General features: G+C 40.5%; 1 protein-coding gene across 6 annotated transcripts in view; it reads left to right on the top strand.

Moving 5' to 3' along the window:
* The first annotated feature begins 3002 nt into the window (after positions 1 to 3002).
* Positions 3003 to 14062, top strand: part of C9orf72 (C9orf72-SMCR8 complex subunit) — a 28488-nt gene continuing 17428 nt past the window's right edge. For 3 of the 6 annotated variants that reach the window (XM_060199674.1, XM_007531700.3, XM_060199675.1), the window contains exons 1-3: positions 3406 to 3482; positions 8216 to 8703; positions 10647 to 10706. In XM_060199674.1, coding sequence (XP_060055657.1) covers positions 3410 to 3482; positions 8216 to 8703; positions 10647 to 10706 — 621 coding nt within the window. In that variant the 5' untranslated portion in view covers positions 3406 to 3409. The other 3 variants (XM_016191929.2, XM_060199673.1, XM_060199672.1) reach the window with 3 other exon arrangements.

Raw genomic sequence — 14062 nt, 5'->3', positions numbered from 1 at the left:
CTAACTTCAGATCTTTCATATGCCAGTCACAGTTAACTCTAATTTGCTACAATCTTGGTAAATGGGAAGCAATGAACAAGTCCTTAGATCCAGCTCTAAAGCAGCACATCATTTACATTTCTGAAGTATATTAGTAGATGAAAGAGGAAAAGTTTCCTACAATGACTGACCTTTATGATATAATAAAAAGATTCTCTAGGTTCTAACACTACACTTACAGTAATCATAATTATTTTACATAGCATAAAAGCTTTACAAGTCACTTGTTATTGCTTCTATTATCCCTGTGTGTTGAACAAAAATTAGAGCAACCATTTCTTGAATACTCTTTTGTAAATTCTTAGCTTGTTTAATCTCAAAGTCAATCTCACAACCTTGTGAGAAATCATGTTTACCTTTGTGTAACAGAGGAAATTGAGACATAAAGAAGTTTACTACTGCCCCTAAATCAGATAGCCAAACAAAAGCAGAGGTAATACTTATACCAGCTCTGATTCCAGAACCTAAACCCTTAACTATCTGCTTTACTACTCGCATGGGTCTAAAGTCCTTTTGTATGACTTCTCATTAATTATATGTGATTAGTCAAAATTTTTTCAAGGAGAGTCTTGGAAGTATCATGCATATGGGAAATGGGGGCTAGGGCTCTTGAAGATTTATTTCAATGGTAAAACCTATTTTTCCAAAGTACAGTTATTTACAGTGGCTTATTTGGATTGACTAACAGTTTATAGGGAAGAGAAGAAAGGCTAATGCCCTCCAAAGCCATCCTTGTTGTTGGCATATGGCTCACAGTATAGCACATACTTTCTCACTGGTTTCCTAAAGAAGGGACATGTCTTAGGATATTTTATACCTTCAAGCATAAACATACTATGGACCATAATACTGGTATAATTAATTTTTCCTCTCCTCATTTTTCCTGTCCCCCCCCCCGAACTATTGAAACACATGCACATTACTGCTATCCCATGAATAAATATTTGTCCAGTTAGATTGGTAGAAGTCACATTCATTAATCATAAAACATCAGGCATACAGAGCCACATTCTTTATATACCTTATCTCTCATTGCTGTGCAGAACTGAGAAGTTAGTATTTCATGATGATTTCCTTCTTACAAAGCATAGCTATTCTATGGTTGATACTGCATAGAACCAGAAACCTGTTGGAAACTAAAGAAAGTATTTTATCGTTAGGCAAATATTTGAAGTAGGAAAAATAAATGCCCCTTTTCCAGGCACTTGGACTCTGAACTCTATTCTTTTATATTTTTTTATTGGAGGATTAATGGTTTACAGTCAGCAGTAGTTTGTACATGTGTAACATTTCTCAGCTTTCCACATAATAATTCAATCCCCACTAGGTCCCTCCTCTGCCATCCTGTTTCAGGACCTGAACACCCCCCCCCCCCACCAAGCCCAGAGTATTTTACTTTGATACAACTCCAGTCCAAGTTCCACTTTGAGTCCTAGTCTTACTCTAAGCTGGATGGAGGTGTGTTATTTCTATTCCTCACAGGTGTACTCTGGTAAGAGTTGTCATCACCTCAGTAAGAACCTGGTGTCCTCAGTATTCAGTGAGTTCTGGAATTGCAGGAAACTGGCCGAAGTCTACTATCTAGGTGGCACTGCTGACTTAATTTAATCTTTCTGAACCTTAGCTATGGCCTCGACAAAACAGGGATGGTAATGTCTATATCCTACACATGTCAATAGGATTAAGTGTAATGCTTTATAGAGACTAAGGACCATAAAGCACCCAGTAAAAACTAGGTAAACAATCGTTATTTGTTATAAGCACAGAGCTATGGGTATGAGATCTATAATATTTCTGTGAAGGTTATAGGTATGAGGGAGTCATTTTTTATATTTACCCCTCCCTTTCTTCCTCACTGAATTAAAAAGATATGCTGTGTAACTTTTAAAGATGAAAAACGTTAGTTGCAGTCATTGGTAGCAATAACCCGAATATACACATTTGCAGACTCACATTCAAAGTTAAAAAGTTTGTTGTTCTTTTCCAGGTCCTGGAAAATGACAGAGGACCCAGTGGGGGTTGTATTGCTATGTGGAAAACTGAGAAATGTTATGCATGCACAGACTATTATATTTACTGTCAAATGTAAAACATTAATCCCCCAATAAAGGAAAACAAATGTGGTGGGGGGGAAAGGTGTATTCACCTTCTTTACCCCATCTTGGATGAAGCTTGAAGAAATCATGTTAAAAAAAAAAAAGTTTGTGACACCTTAGGAGGTGGCTCAGAGAGCCAAGAGCTTGCATGCATGCTACCCTCCACTTCTTGATTCCCCAACACTGCATATGCCAGAGCTTCCAAGTCAAGTTCTAAGCCTCTCGGTCTCTCATAAATAAAAAAAAAAATAAGTAAGTTTTTGTTATTGGCAGTGCTCCACTGCTTCTGGCCAACTTTTTTTCAGAGAGACAAATAAAGGGAGAGAGCGAAAGACACTACAGCAGTGAAACTTTGCACTGTGCGGTGGGGACTTGAATTCGAAGCAGTGTCCCCCCCCCCTCCCGTGATCTAGCTCACAGCCCCCTGTCCAATAAACCTTTTTTTAAAAAAATCTTATCCTCATTGTTTAACTAGGGGAAAAAAAGGATGTGAGAGACATGCTTGAGGAAAATAAATTACATGTAAAATGAGGAAGTCAAAGTTGTGGCGACAGCACATTGTGGGAAAAGGAAATGGTCTGCTCTGACTTGGAGTGGGTGTTACATTATACATAAAGTGCTAAAAGAAAAATAAACTCTTCATTTAGTATTCGCTGAGCACCAGGACCCACCCAAAACCAAACAAAACTATTCTGAAGCAGCAGGCCTGCGTTGCTCTCCTAAACGCAGCTGCCCTGTCCCTTAGGGTGGCGCCATCTCGGTTAACACCTGACCACAACCCTTTCTGGCTGCAGAGGGACTCAGCACAGATGGACTGAGCACGTCAGCGCCGCCCTCTTAGAGCGCCTGCGTTGGCGCTAAAAACAAAAACAAAAACAAAAACGCCGGACGTCACCTACGGCGTCCCAACGAGGAAATGGAGGCGACCGGTCCCTCCTCAAGCGGCGACTTGTCCCGCCCATGACAAAGATGGCGCCCGGCGCCTCAGCAGTCCCCGCTGCCCGGCTCCTTCCCATCGGAGGCGGGATCTAAAAAAAGCCGGAGGTGTGTGGGTGTGTGTATGTGTGTGTTTGTAGGGAGTGTATGTTTGTTTTTCCCGCCCTTTCTGTAGGTCCACGGTTCTCACAGTATTTGAGAAAGGTGAACGAGGATGGGAAAGGATTTAACCGGAAGAAGAAATCCAGGCGGAAACAACTGGGGCCTGAAGCCGATCAGGGATGTGGAGGCGCGCGAGGGCCCAGGATGGGGCGTGTCCGGACCGGGGGCGGGGCCTGATGGGCCGAAGGGCGGGGCTGCGGTTGCGGTCCCTAAGCCCGCGGCCGCGGAGGCTCAGGCGGAGGTGTGCGGGTGAGTGTGCTGCCCGGTGGCGAGCGGCTGCGGGCGTCGGTGCGAGGACGCGCGGTGGCGGGGGCTCCCGGAGGCTTCCGGCCGGTCCTCTCTTTTTCCGCGACCGGTGTCGGGGTTTCCAGTCTGGCGAGTGATGATGTTGCTTGTATCGGGGACCCCCCCCCCCGCCTACAACGGCGGTGCAGAGACTAGGGGTCGGGGGTGGGGGGAGTTTCGACCCTGTCCTGGCCGTCTGGCCTACTGTCTCGGACCCGTGTCCGTCCCGGGGAGCCTGCGCGAGGCCCCGTAGGACCCATCGGACCCGGCGCGCCGCGGGCTCCTGGGGAAAGAGCCTCGGGCTCCGAGAGGCCTGGGCCGGAGAGGCCACAGGGCGGAGGCGCGTGGCCGCTGCAGACTTGAATGTCGGAAAGGAGAAAATACGGGATGGCTTAGAGGTGTTGAAATGCGACATGCCAACCGTATTTAAGTAGAAGTTTCGAGAGCGTATTGCTCCCTGTAAATTTGGGAAGCAATTCTCGATTGAGTTGTCCTCTCATGCCCTACTTGCTTCACAGCTCTGAGGTTATACAGACATTTAAAGGAAGTCGCCATCATTACTTAAGTGATTGTATCAGTTGCAGAAAGAAGTGCACTGATTGCACTTCTGCCAGACCAGTAAACACCAGACTTGTGCATTCAAGAGAAGGAGGGTAGTCAGTCATACACTTGCCCAAGAGAAATGATAGCCCTTTCAGAGACAGTGCAGGTTGTTAGACGCTAGTAAAATAAAGACAGGATGGGACTAGTGGGTAAACCCCTTTCGAATTGTTCCTTCCCATCCCTTCCGTAAGATGCAACGCCAGGTGACACAATACACCTGACATTTTTAATTTGCACAGCAGCGACCGAAAAGTACTGATGAAGAGAATCATTTTCTGACTTGGAAAAACTTAAATAGAAAGAACTGTGACAAAAGCAAAAATGTAATATGTGAGAGATGATGCCGTAGAGTCAGAATGTTTGAAATACGTATATGATGGTGCTGAGTTCCACAAATTCTGTTGCTAGCACCTGCCTGTAGAACCCTGAATCTGTGGAAACAACTTCGCAATGACTATTCTTTATACAATTGAGAGAAATTATGGGCCACGCTGCAGGTTTTGCACTAAGCCCCTCCAGGAAACAATTTTTTAGGAGGGAGATTTTTCTTTTTCTTAATATTGAGTTGACAAAATGATCTCTTCATCTTTGTTTCCTGTCCACATTTTGTTTTCAGAGAAAGTAAAAAAAGTCAGTGATTTCTATCTATGATAAGTTGTCATGTATATTAAGTACTGAAAATGGTCTGTTAGGTGACCTATTGGAGAAACTTGAATCTGAGTCTTGCCTAATGAAAGTTTAGGAAATGTTGCAAACAGTTTGATGTTACAAGAAATTCATTGTCAGTAAAGTTGAACAACTTGTTTTGAACCATGAACAGGTTTAGGAACCTGTCACTATTAAGGTTGGAAAAAAATAAACCATGGCTTTACAAAGTGTAGGCCTTGAGTTGCTAGAATACTGACAACTGCAGTGAACTAAGCAACTTTTTTTTTTTTTAAGATTTTATTTATTTATGAGAAAGGAGGAGAGAGAAAGAACTAGACATCACTCTGGCACATGTGCTGCGAGGGATGGAACTCGGGACCTCATGCTTGAGAGTCCAAAGCTTGGGAGTCGGGCTGTAGTGCAGCGGGTTAAGCGCAGGTGGCGCAAAGCACAAGGACAGGCATAAGGATCCCGGTTCGGGCCCCGGCTCCCCACCTGCAAGGGAGTCGCTTCACAGGCGGTGAAGCAGGTCTGCAGGTGTCTATCTTTCTCTCCTCCTCTCTATCTTCCCCTCCTCTCTCCATTTCTCTCTGTCCTATCCAATAACGACAACAACAATAATAACTACAACAATAAAAAAAAAACAGCAAGGGCAACAAAAGGGAATAAATAAAATAAAATAAATATTAAAAAAAAAAAGAGAGAGAGTCCAAAGCTTTATCACTGCGCCACCTCCCGGACCAACTAACCAACTTTCTAAATAGCAGTTAATTAGGAAAGAGATGGTTAGTTTTTGCACCCATTTGAGAAAATGTAAAGTTTCAAACCCATCACTCTAACAAATTTTAACAGCTGATAAGATAATCTTGGTATCTACAGATACAGGATTACTTTCAGCAAGTGTATTGGGTATATGTATCCTCATGGATGGTATGCTTTGTTTGCAGGAGTGGCAAACCTCTGTCGACCCTATCTGGACCCTGCCTTTCCTCAAAAGACTTATGGCAAATGTTTCTTAATCCTCTGGAGTAGCCAGCACTACATTTAAATAAGCTATGTAGATAGAAGACTATTGGATTGTAACTTATTTTTTTCAGCTACATTTGTATAGATGGATTTTTTCTACCACAGATGATTTTTATTAGTAAATTTTTAAATGTTTATTTATTCCCTTTTGTTGCCCTTGTTGCTTTTATTGTTGTTATTGATGTCGTTCTTGGATAGGACAGAGAGAAATGGAGAGAGGAGGGGAAGACAGAGGGGGACAGAAAGATAGACACCTGCAGACCTGCTTCACTGCCTATCAAGCAACTCCCCATCAGGGGTGGGGAGACTCGAACCAGGATCCTCACGCTGGTCCTTGCGCCATGTACTACACTACCGCCCAACTCCCAGTAAAATTGTTTTTATAACATTTAAAAATGATTTTCTGTGACTTCATTTTAAGTTATTTCTTTTGGCAGAATATAAAGCTAAACAATTCAACAGGTAATTAATGGTCTGTGATAGTTTAATTTTCATAATCAGATAAAAATCGTTTTCCCAAACTCCAACCAATTTTGTTTTTGGGTTCAGTTAAGTTTTAGAAAGTGCATTCACTTATATTATTTATTTCCTTTTGTTGCACTTGTTTTATTGTAGTTATTATTGTTGTAGTTATTGATGTCATCCTTGTTGGACAGGACAGAAAGGGAGAAAGAAAGACAGTCATCTGCAGACCTGCTTCACCACCTGTGAAGCAACTCCCCTGCAGGTGGTGAGCCAGGGATCCTCATGCAGGTCCTTGCAGGTGGTGAGCCTGGGATCCTCATGCAGGTCCTTGCACTTTGCACCACCTGCACTTACCTATTGCACTACCGCCCAACTACCCAGTGTAGTCTCTTAAGATTATTAAATTGCTGCAGCACTTTAAAATATAAGCATTCCTTAAATGAATGTCTATTTCAGACACACATTTAAGGAATGTGTTCAACCATTCCTGCACATAATACTGTAAATTATTTTGCCAAATTCTGTGTATCTATTTTTTGACATCCATTGTAAGTGCCTTTCTAACACTCCAAAAATAGAAATCACTGATTTTTTTCAGTCTCTGTGCTCTCTTGACAAAATATAGATAAAATCCCTTGTTTTAAATAGACTGTTTTACATTGGCATGGCTTTAACTGTAGTTCAAATGTTAGCTCTGAGATAATCATACAGGCAGAAATAGGCTGGGTACATCATAGTTCACCTATTGATTGCTATTCTTTATCATCATGAATAGTTTCTACAATTTTAGACTTGCTTAAATGTAATTGTTTTTTTTTATTGTTATTTTCAGCCTTTATCTTTCAAAAAGGAAAAACTCATGTTTATCCAAATCCTTATTTACATAGTAGTTTAAGTTTATGCTACTTTCTACTACTCAACTTAAAGTATAAAAAGTAGCTGTGAAATTTTGGGGTGGTCATCAGTCTTCCTACCATCAAACTTAATACCTAGAAACTGCAGTGGATTGTAATGGTAGTGACTCCTTACCTCCAGTTTTCTTAAACATCTCATTGTGGTTTTTGTTTGTTTGTTTGTTTTGTTATTTCCAGCTTTACTACTGAGACTGATTTTTTCAGAGTGGGAGAGAGAAAGACACCTGCAGCATTGCTTCCCCTCTACATATGAAGACCAAGGGCTTGAACCTGGATCCTTACACATGATAGCATGTATGCTCAACCCAGTGCACCACTACCCAGCTCCCAGGGCATACCTGTCTGAAAGCTGGAGAGAAAAAAATCTTTTTTTTTTTTTGGCTTCTGGTAGTTATACTAGAATCGTTTACATTCCTTGGCTTGTAGCTGCATCACTGCAATTTCTGCCTCCATTTTTACATGGACAGGTTGCTCGGTGACTGTAATTCTTTCCTTATAAAGACATGAGTAATTGTATTAGGACTCACTTTAATCCAGTATGACCCTTCTTGATTACACTTACTTCCAAATAAAGTCACTTTCACAGAGGCACAGGATTGGAATTTGAACATGTAGAATGGGTGGAAACCATTCAACCCATGGTCTCTATCTGGGGTCACCCCTTTCCAATTTACTGTTGATTTAGGAAACAAATAACCCATCATGTTAAAATTACACATAGATTAGATACTTGAAACTGAGTTTTAGTATGTAGTACTTTATATAAATATTCAGAGGCCCTTTAGTTTTGAGTTCATTAGTTTGGGCTTCTAAATGTATGCCTTGAACACGAAATGTTATTATATATTGTAAAATTACCATATCAGTAGGCACTTAAGTGTACCTGTCATGCTAGGTGAATGTCTCCATCCTTGTAGAGAACATGCTTCCGTCCCTTGTTTGGGCTGAAGAGGGGGAAAGCACATATGAGTAAATTATTTGAATTTTTATGTATGATTTTTAAATTGATGAACCTGGCCGTTCATTTATGTCATTGTTTAGATTCCCCTGGAACATCTGGACAATGTGACAGTTGGGATGCAGTGATGTCGACTCTCTGTCCACCACCATCTCCAGCTGTTGCCAAGACTGAGATTGCTTTAAGTGGTGAATCACCTTTATTAGCAGCTACCTTTGCTTACTGGGACAATATTCTTGGCCCTAGAGTAAGGCATATTTGGGCTCCCAAAACAGAACAGGTGCTTCTCAGCGATGGAGAAATAACTTTTCTTGCCAACCACACCCTAAATGGAGAAATCCTTCGAAATGCAGAGAGTGGGGCTATAGATGTAAAATTTTTTGTCTTGTCTGAAAAAGGAGTCATTATTGTTTCATTAATCTTCGATGGTAACTGGAATGGAGATAGGAGTACATATGGACTATCAATTATACTCCCACAGACAGAACTTAGCTTCTACCTCCCACTTCACAGAGTGTGTGTTGATAGATTAACACACATAATCCGAAAAGGAAGGATATGGATGCATAAGGTAAGTGATTTTTTGTTTTGGTTTGTTTTTTAGTTTATTAAGCATGTTAAGCTAGCTGTTGAAAACTTGTGCTATGTTTATATCAATTTTTTTAAATTATACTCAATTTACTTAAAGTAAATTGGTGTCTGTTAGATATAAATAGATCTGATCTGATGTGTGTGATGGGTAGGAAATGGTGGTTCCATGTTACAAATAAAAAGATAAAGTTTAAAGAAATGAAGAAACAAGTTTTACTGTCTCTAAGGCTTTGTAAAAACTAGGGTTGTTATTGTTGAAGGTGACAGAATTTTGATTCTGTGTTGTTAATGTTGGATGCAGTATGGAGCTGTATCCCTATAATCTTATAATTTTGTAAAATGTTATTAAGGGGGTCAGGTGGTAGCACATTGGGTTAAGTTCACATGGTGCAGAGTGCAAGGACCAGCACAAGGATCCTGGTTCGAGCCCTTGGCTCCCCACCTGCAGGGGGGGGGGTCATTTCACAAGCAGTGAAGCAGGTCTGCAGGTGTCTATCTTTCTCCCCTCTGTCCTATCCAACAACAATGACAGCAATAACACCAATAATAATAACAACAATGATAAACAACAAGAGCAACAAAAGGGAAAAATGGCCTCCAGGAGCAGTGGATTCGAGTGCAAGCACCAAGCTCCAGCAATAACCCTGAAGGCAAACAATAAATAAATCACTAGTAAATAAGTTAAGCAGCAACATTTTTTTTAAAAGATAACATGGACTTGGGGGGGGGGGAGCAGCTTAATGGTTATGCAAAAGACTTTAGTGCCTGAGGCTCTGAGGTTCCAGGTTATTCCCCAGCACTATTATAAACCACCGTTGATTTGTGCTGGTCTCTGTATCTTTAACTCGTTAAAAAAAATAATTTTTTTTTTTTTGCATTTCATGACCCTGTCTTTCACTGACTGCTTTGTATTAATAAAAACAGTTGGTCAATTTATCTACTATTGGATAGAGATAGAGAGAAATTGAGTGGGGAGCTAGAGGGGAAGAGATACACACACCTGCAGCTCTGCTTCACCACTCATGAAGCTTCTACCCTGTGGGTGGAGACCAGGGTCTTGAACCTGGGTCCTTGCACACTGTAATGTGAATGCTTAACCAGATGTGCCACCACCTGTCCCCTCAAAACAATTTTTCACGAGCAGTTGACTATGTTATGACTTTGGTCTCTTTTACTTGCCAAGTTTCCAATTTTGTAAAATGGAGTTGGACCAAGTGATTTATAGGAGATATACCTTTTAATTTTGCTGGCTGAGCTAAAGGAATTTTCTGTTAGATCTGTACAGTGACGTTTTCATTTTCACATACTTTAGGCACCACTGAATGACATTTAACTTCCCTTCCTCTTTTGCAGTTTGATATAAACATAATAGCCCATGAAATTATTAACTTTATAAGACTACCAGATATTAAGATAAAAATGGAATCTTGCAAAACTGTTTTTTAAGGGTAGTTGCCAACGCTGCTCCATCATTCTTGGTGACCATTTTTTTCCTTTTTCATTCTTTGACAGACTGAGAGAGAGGTACCTGCAGCACTGCTGCATTGCTTGTGAAGCTTCCCAGCCTGCTCTGGTCCTCATGCATAGTCATGTATGTGCTCTACTCGATGAGCCACCACCCATTCCGTTAACTTAATCTTAATTTCAAAAGTATGAATCTTTACTTTTCTTTGTGAAACTATACAGCTGTTGCATTGATTTACATGAAATTATCTATTTTAACTGCACAAAAAAATGCATCTTCGCTTTCATTTGGTATTTGTGAGAGTATAAGTCTATTGGGTTAATTTCCTGCCCTTTTATGTCCTAAGATAGAAAATAATTTTCCCATGCACTAAGTCATACAAAGCATTTTTGCCATTTAATTGTATTACTTGAGAAATTAACAAGCAGTACATTTTAAATAAATTTTCTTTTGCTCAGGAAAGGCAAGAAAATGTCCAAAAGATTGTCCTAGAAGGCACTGAGAGAATGGAAGATCAGGTAAGCTGCTGGTCACATACTATCAAATAGACTATGCCCATGGCATATTTCCAAATATAGCAGAGGCTAATTTTAATGAGACCTTGGAGAGAAATCAATTTAACAGAATGAGCCTGAAGATATACAAAGCCTTTATGATGGTGATGTGGAAAAAACTGGGTGACAATTTCCATCTTAGACTTGAAGAGTAAAATAAGGACAATAATCTCATCTACAAGTCAGTAATTCGCAAAATTTTTGTTTTCACAAAATAAATTGTTCATAGTGAAAATTTAAATTTGTATATGAGACATTCTTCAAGGTACTGCTTCTCACACATGTCTCCAGAAATAGTTATAAAGGGAAGAAAGTATATCTCTGAAGCATGTGGATGTTCAGGTACAGTTCTAAGGATAATATTTCTTTGAAGCCCATGTTATATCTTTAAAACTCATACAGTTTATAGTTTATTCAGTGTTATGTCTGTTAGTTTTGATAATTGAAAATTTCTGGAGATACTCCTCTTCTTACCCTCAGGGTTATTAATATCAAGTTTCTAGGGAAAAAGTACTGTGTTTATTGACTTTGACAATCCTGGGAGACAGGTACCGGAGTTTAAGAAACATGATCCAAAGTATTGTTTTCCTTATGAAAATGAGACCAGTTTCTCTGACCATACTCACTGCTCCTTCTGTTAAAACTTCTCTCTAAACATGGCAGGTTGCCTACTCTCTGGTTCTCCTTAGCTTGCATGAGACAGAATGATACTTTAAAGAATTATTTTTTAAAATACTGTAAAAATACAGAGAAGAAAAACACAAAACCATAAAAAAGGGCCTCTTTAAAGAGAACATTGTTTGTACTTTTGTAAATAACTTCAGGCTAGAGGGAAAGCCTCTGAAACTTAAAAGAAAATATTTCCCCTTACCCAGAGAAGCACTTCCTGTATGTGTTGATCAAGAAATAAACTACCAAGGATGGGATGATTGTCACCAACCTCTAGGTGCAATTTAGCTGCATGCTATAGACACTTAGTAAAGTTGTCTCAAGATAAGAAGACTTGGGATCCAGTAAAATTCTACTTTTGCTGAATTTTTTTCCAACAGAAACTTGCACTTATAAAGTTTACCACTATTAGCTTTTTAAGTTTTACTCTCTTCTAAGAACTCTTCTTGAGGGACCAGATGGTGGTATACCCAGTTGACTACACATTACCAACGCAAGGGCCTGAATTCAAGCCCCTTGTTCCCACCTGCAGGGGAGAAGCTTCAGGAGTAGTGAAGCAGTGTTGTGTGGGTCTCTCTTTTTCTTTCCTTCTCTATTTTTCCCTTCCTTTTCAGATCCTCTATTTCCTATCAAATAAAAGAAATAATAAAGCATAAAATAAGATAATAAATAATTTTTTAAACTCTTACTGAAAATGTTACCCTATTCCTTTTGTATACGTGGGCATAGTGGCAGTTTTAAAAAGAGAAAACATGGCAGGGCGGGTGGTAGCACAACGGGTTAAGCACACGTGGCACAAGCAAGGCACATGGACCGGCCTGAGGATCCCGGTTCGGGCCCCCAGCTACCCACCTGCAAGGGGGTCACTTCACAAGCGGTGAAGCAGGTCTGCAGGTGTCTATCTTCCTTTCCCCCTCTCTGTCTTCCCCTCCTCTCTCTATTTCTCTCTGTCCTATCCAACAGGAATAGCAACAATAACAGTAACAGCAACAAGGGCAACAAAAATGTGAAAAATGGCCTGCAGGAGCAGTGGATTCATGGTGCAGGCACCAAGCCCCAGCAACAACCCTGGAGGCAAGAGAGAGGGAGAGGAAGAGAGAGAGAACATGCTCCTGGTGAGAAGTTCAAGTTAAAGAAATCCAAGAAAGAGCAGAAACTTGAAGGAGCTTTTATGTTCAGCCTCAAAGGGTTTTTATAAAAGTTAGACTCCAGGGAATCGGGCAGTAGCGCAGCGGGTTAAGCCCAGGTGGTGCAAAGGGCAAGGACCAGCGTAAGGAGCCCTGTTTCAACCGCCGGCTCCCCACCTGCAGGGAAATAGCAAGTGTCTATCTTTATCTCCCCCTCTGTGTCTTCCCCTCCTCTCTCCATTTCTCTCTGTCCTAACAACGACAACATTAATAACAACAACAATAATAACAACAATAAAAAGGGGGAAAACAGAAGGGAAAATAAATAAAAACGAAAAATAGCCTCCAGGAGCAGTGGATTCATGGTGCACTGAGCCCCAGCAATAACCCTGGAGGCCAAAAAAGAAAAAAAAAGTTGAACTCCAGAGGGAGTTTCCATTCCCTTATAATGATAAATGTCTCAGAAACTGTATGAAAAAATATATATTTCCTAGACTAAGGAACAGTGTTAGTTCACAGTTGCCCTTTCTAAAAAGAAGGGGATCTTGTCTAATAGTCAAGTTCTTTCAAATCTAACATTGTGTTTCCATGACTTTGTTTTGAACAGAGAATACTTAGAGAGGATACATAGTCTAAAATAACTTCTTGGTTTTGTCTGTTTTTTATTGTTGTAGTTATTATTTTTGTTGTTACTGATGTCGTTGTTAGGACAGAGAGAAATGGAGAGAGGAGGGGAAAACAGAGGGGGAGAGGAAGATAGACACCTGCAGACCTGCTTCACTGCCTGTGAAGCGACTCCCCTGTAGGTGGGGAGCCGGGGGCTAGAACCGGGATGCTTAAGCCAGTCCTTGTGCTTTGCACCACGTGCACTTAGCCTGCTGTGATACCGCTGCCGGACTCCCTGTTTGTTTGTTTGTTTTTTAATGATTCATTGATTGATAAAAGAGTAAGCAAGCAATACAAAGAGAGACTCGGAGCATCACTCTGGCAAATGAATGCCAGGAGGTCAAACTCAATGCTGGTTTTATATGCTAATAGCTGTCATTTGATAAAATTGCTTTATAAGGAAGTAAATGTAACAAAACTTAAGTCACTCTGATTAAGTTCAGATGTTGATTATATTTGTAAACAAACATTTAAAAATTGCTTTGAGACTGTGGACATGCCTCATCATTTCCAAGGTCCCAGGAACCCCCAGGTTCAGTCTGCCATATACAGAGCTAAATGGTGTCCTGTGTCCCCCTCCCCTCAAAAATTAGTAAATATTAAAAATAAATAAAATTACATTTATTTTTAAAATATGTATTGAGGGACTGGACAGTGGTGCACTCAGTAAAGCAAACATGTGACAGTGCACAAGGACCCAAGTTCAAGCTCCCGGTCCCTAGCTTCAGGGGCAAAGCTTCACAAGCAGTAAAACAGTATTGCAGGTGTCTCTTTACTCTCTCCATCTCTTCCCCCTTTACCTCTTGATTTCTTTCTGTCATTACACAATAAATAAATATTTTTTAAAAAATAAAATAA

Source organism: Erinaceus europaeus, chromosome 10 (genome assembly GCF_950295315.1).
Source record: "Erinaceus europaeus chromosome 10, mEriEur2.1, whole genome shotgun sequence".
In the NCBI taxonomy this organism is placed as follows: domain Eukaryota; kingdom Metazoa; phylum Chordata; class Mammalia; order Eulipotyphla; family Erinaceidae; genus Erinaceus; species Erinaceus europaeus.
Note: the sequence above shows the minus strand (reverse complement) of the source record. Positions and strands in the feature narration are given on the sequence as shown.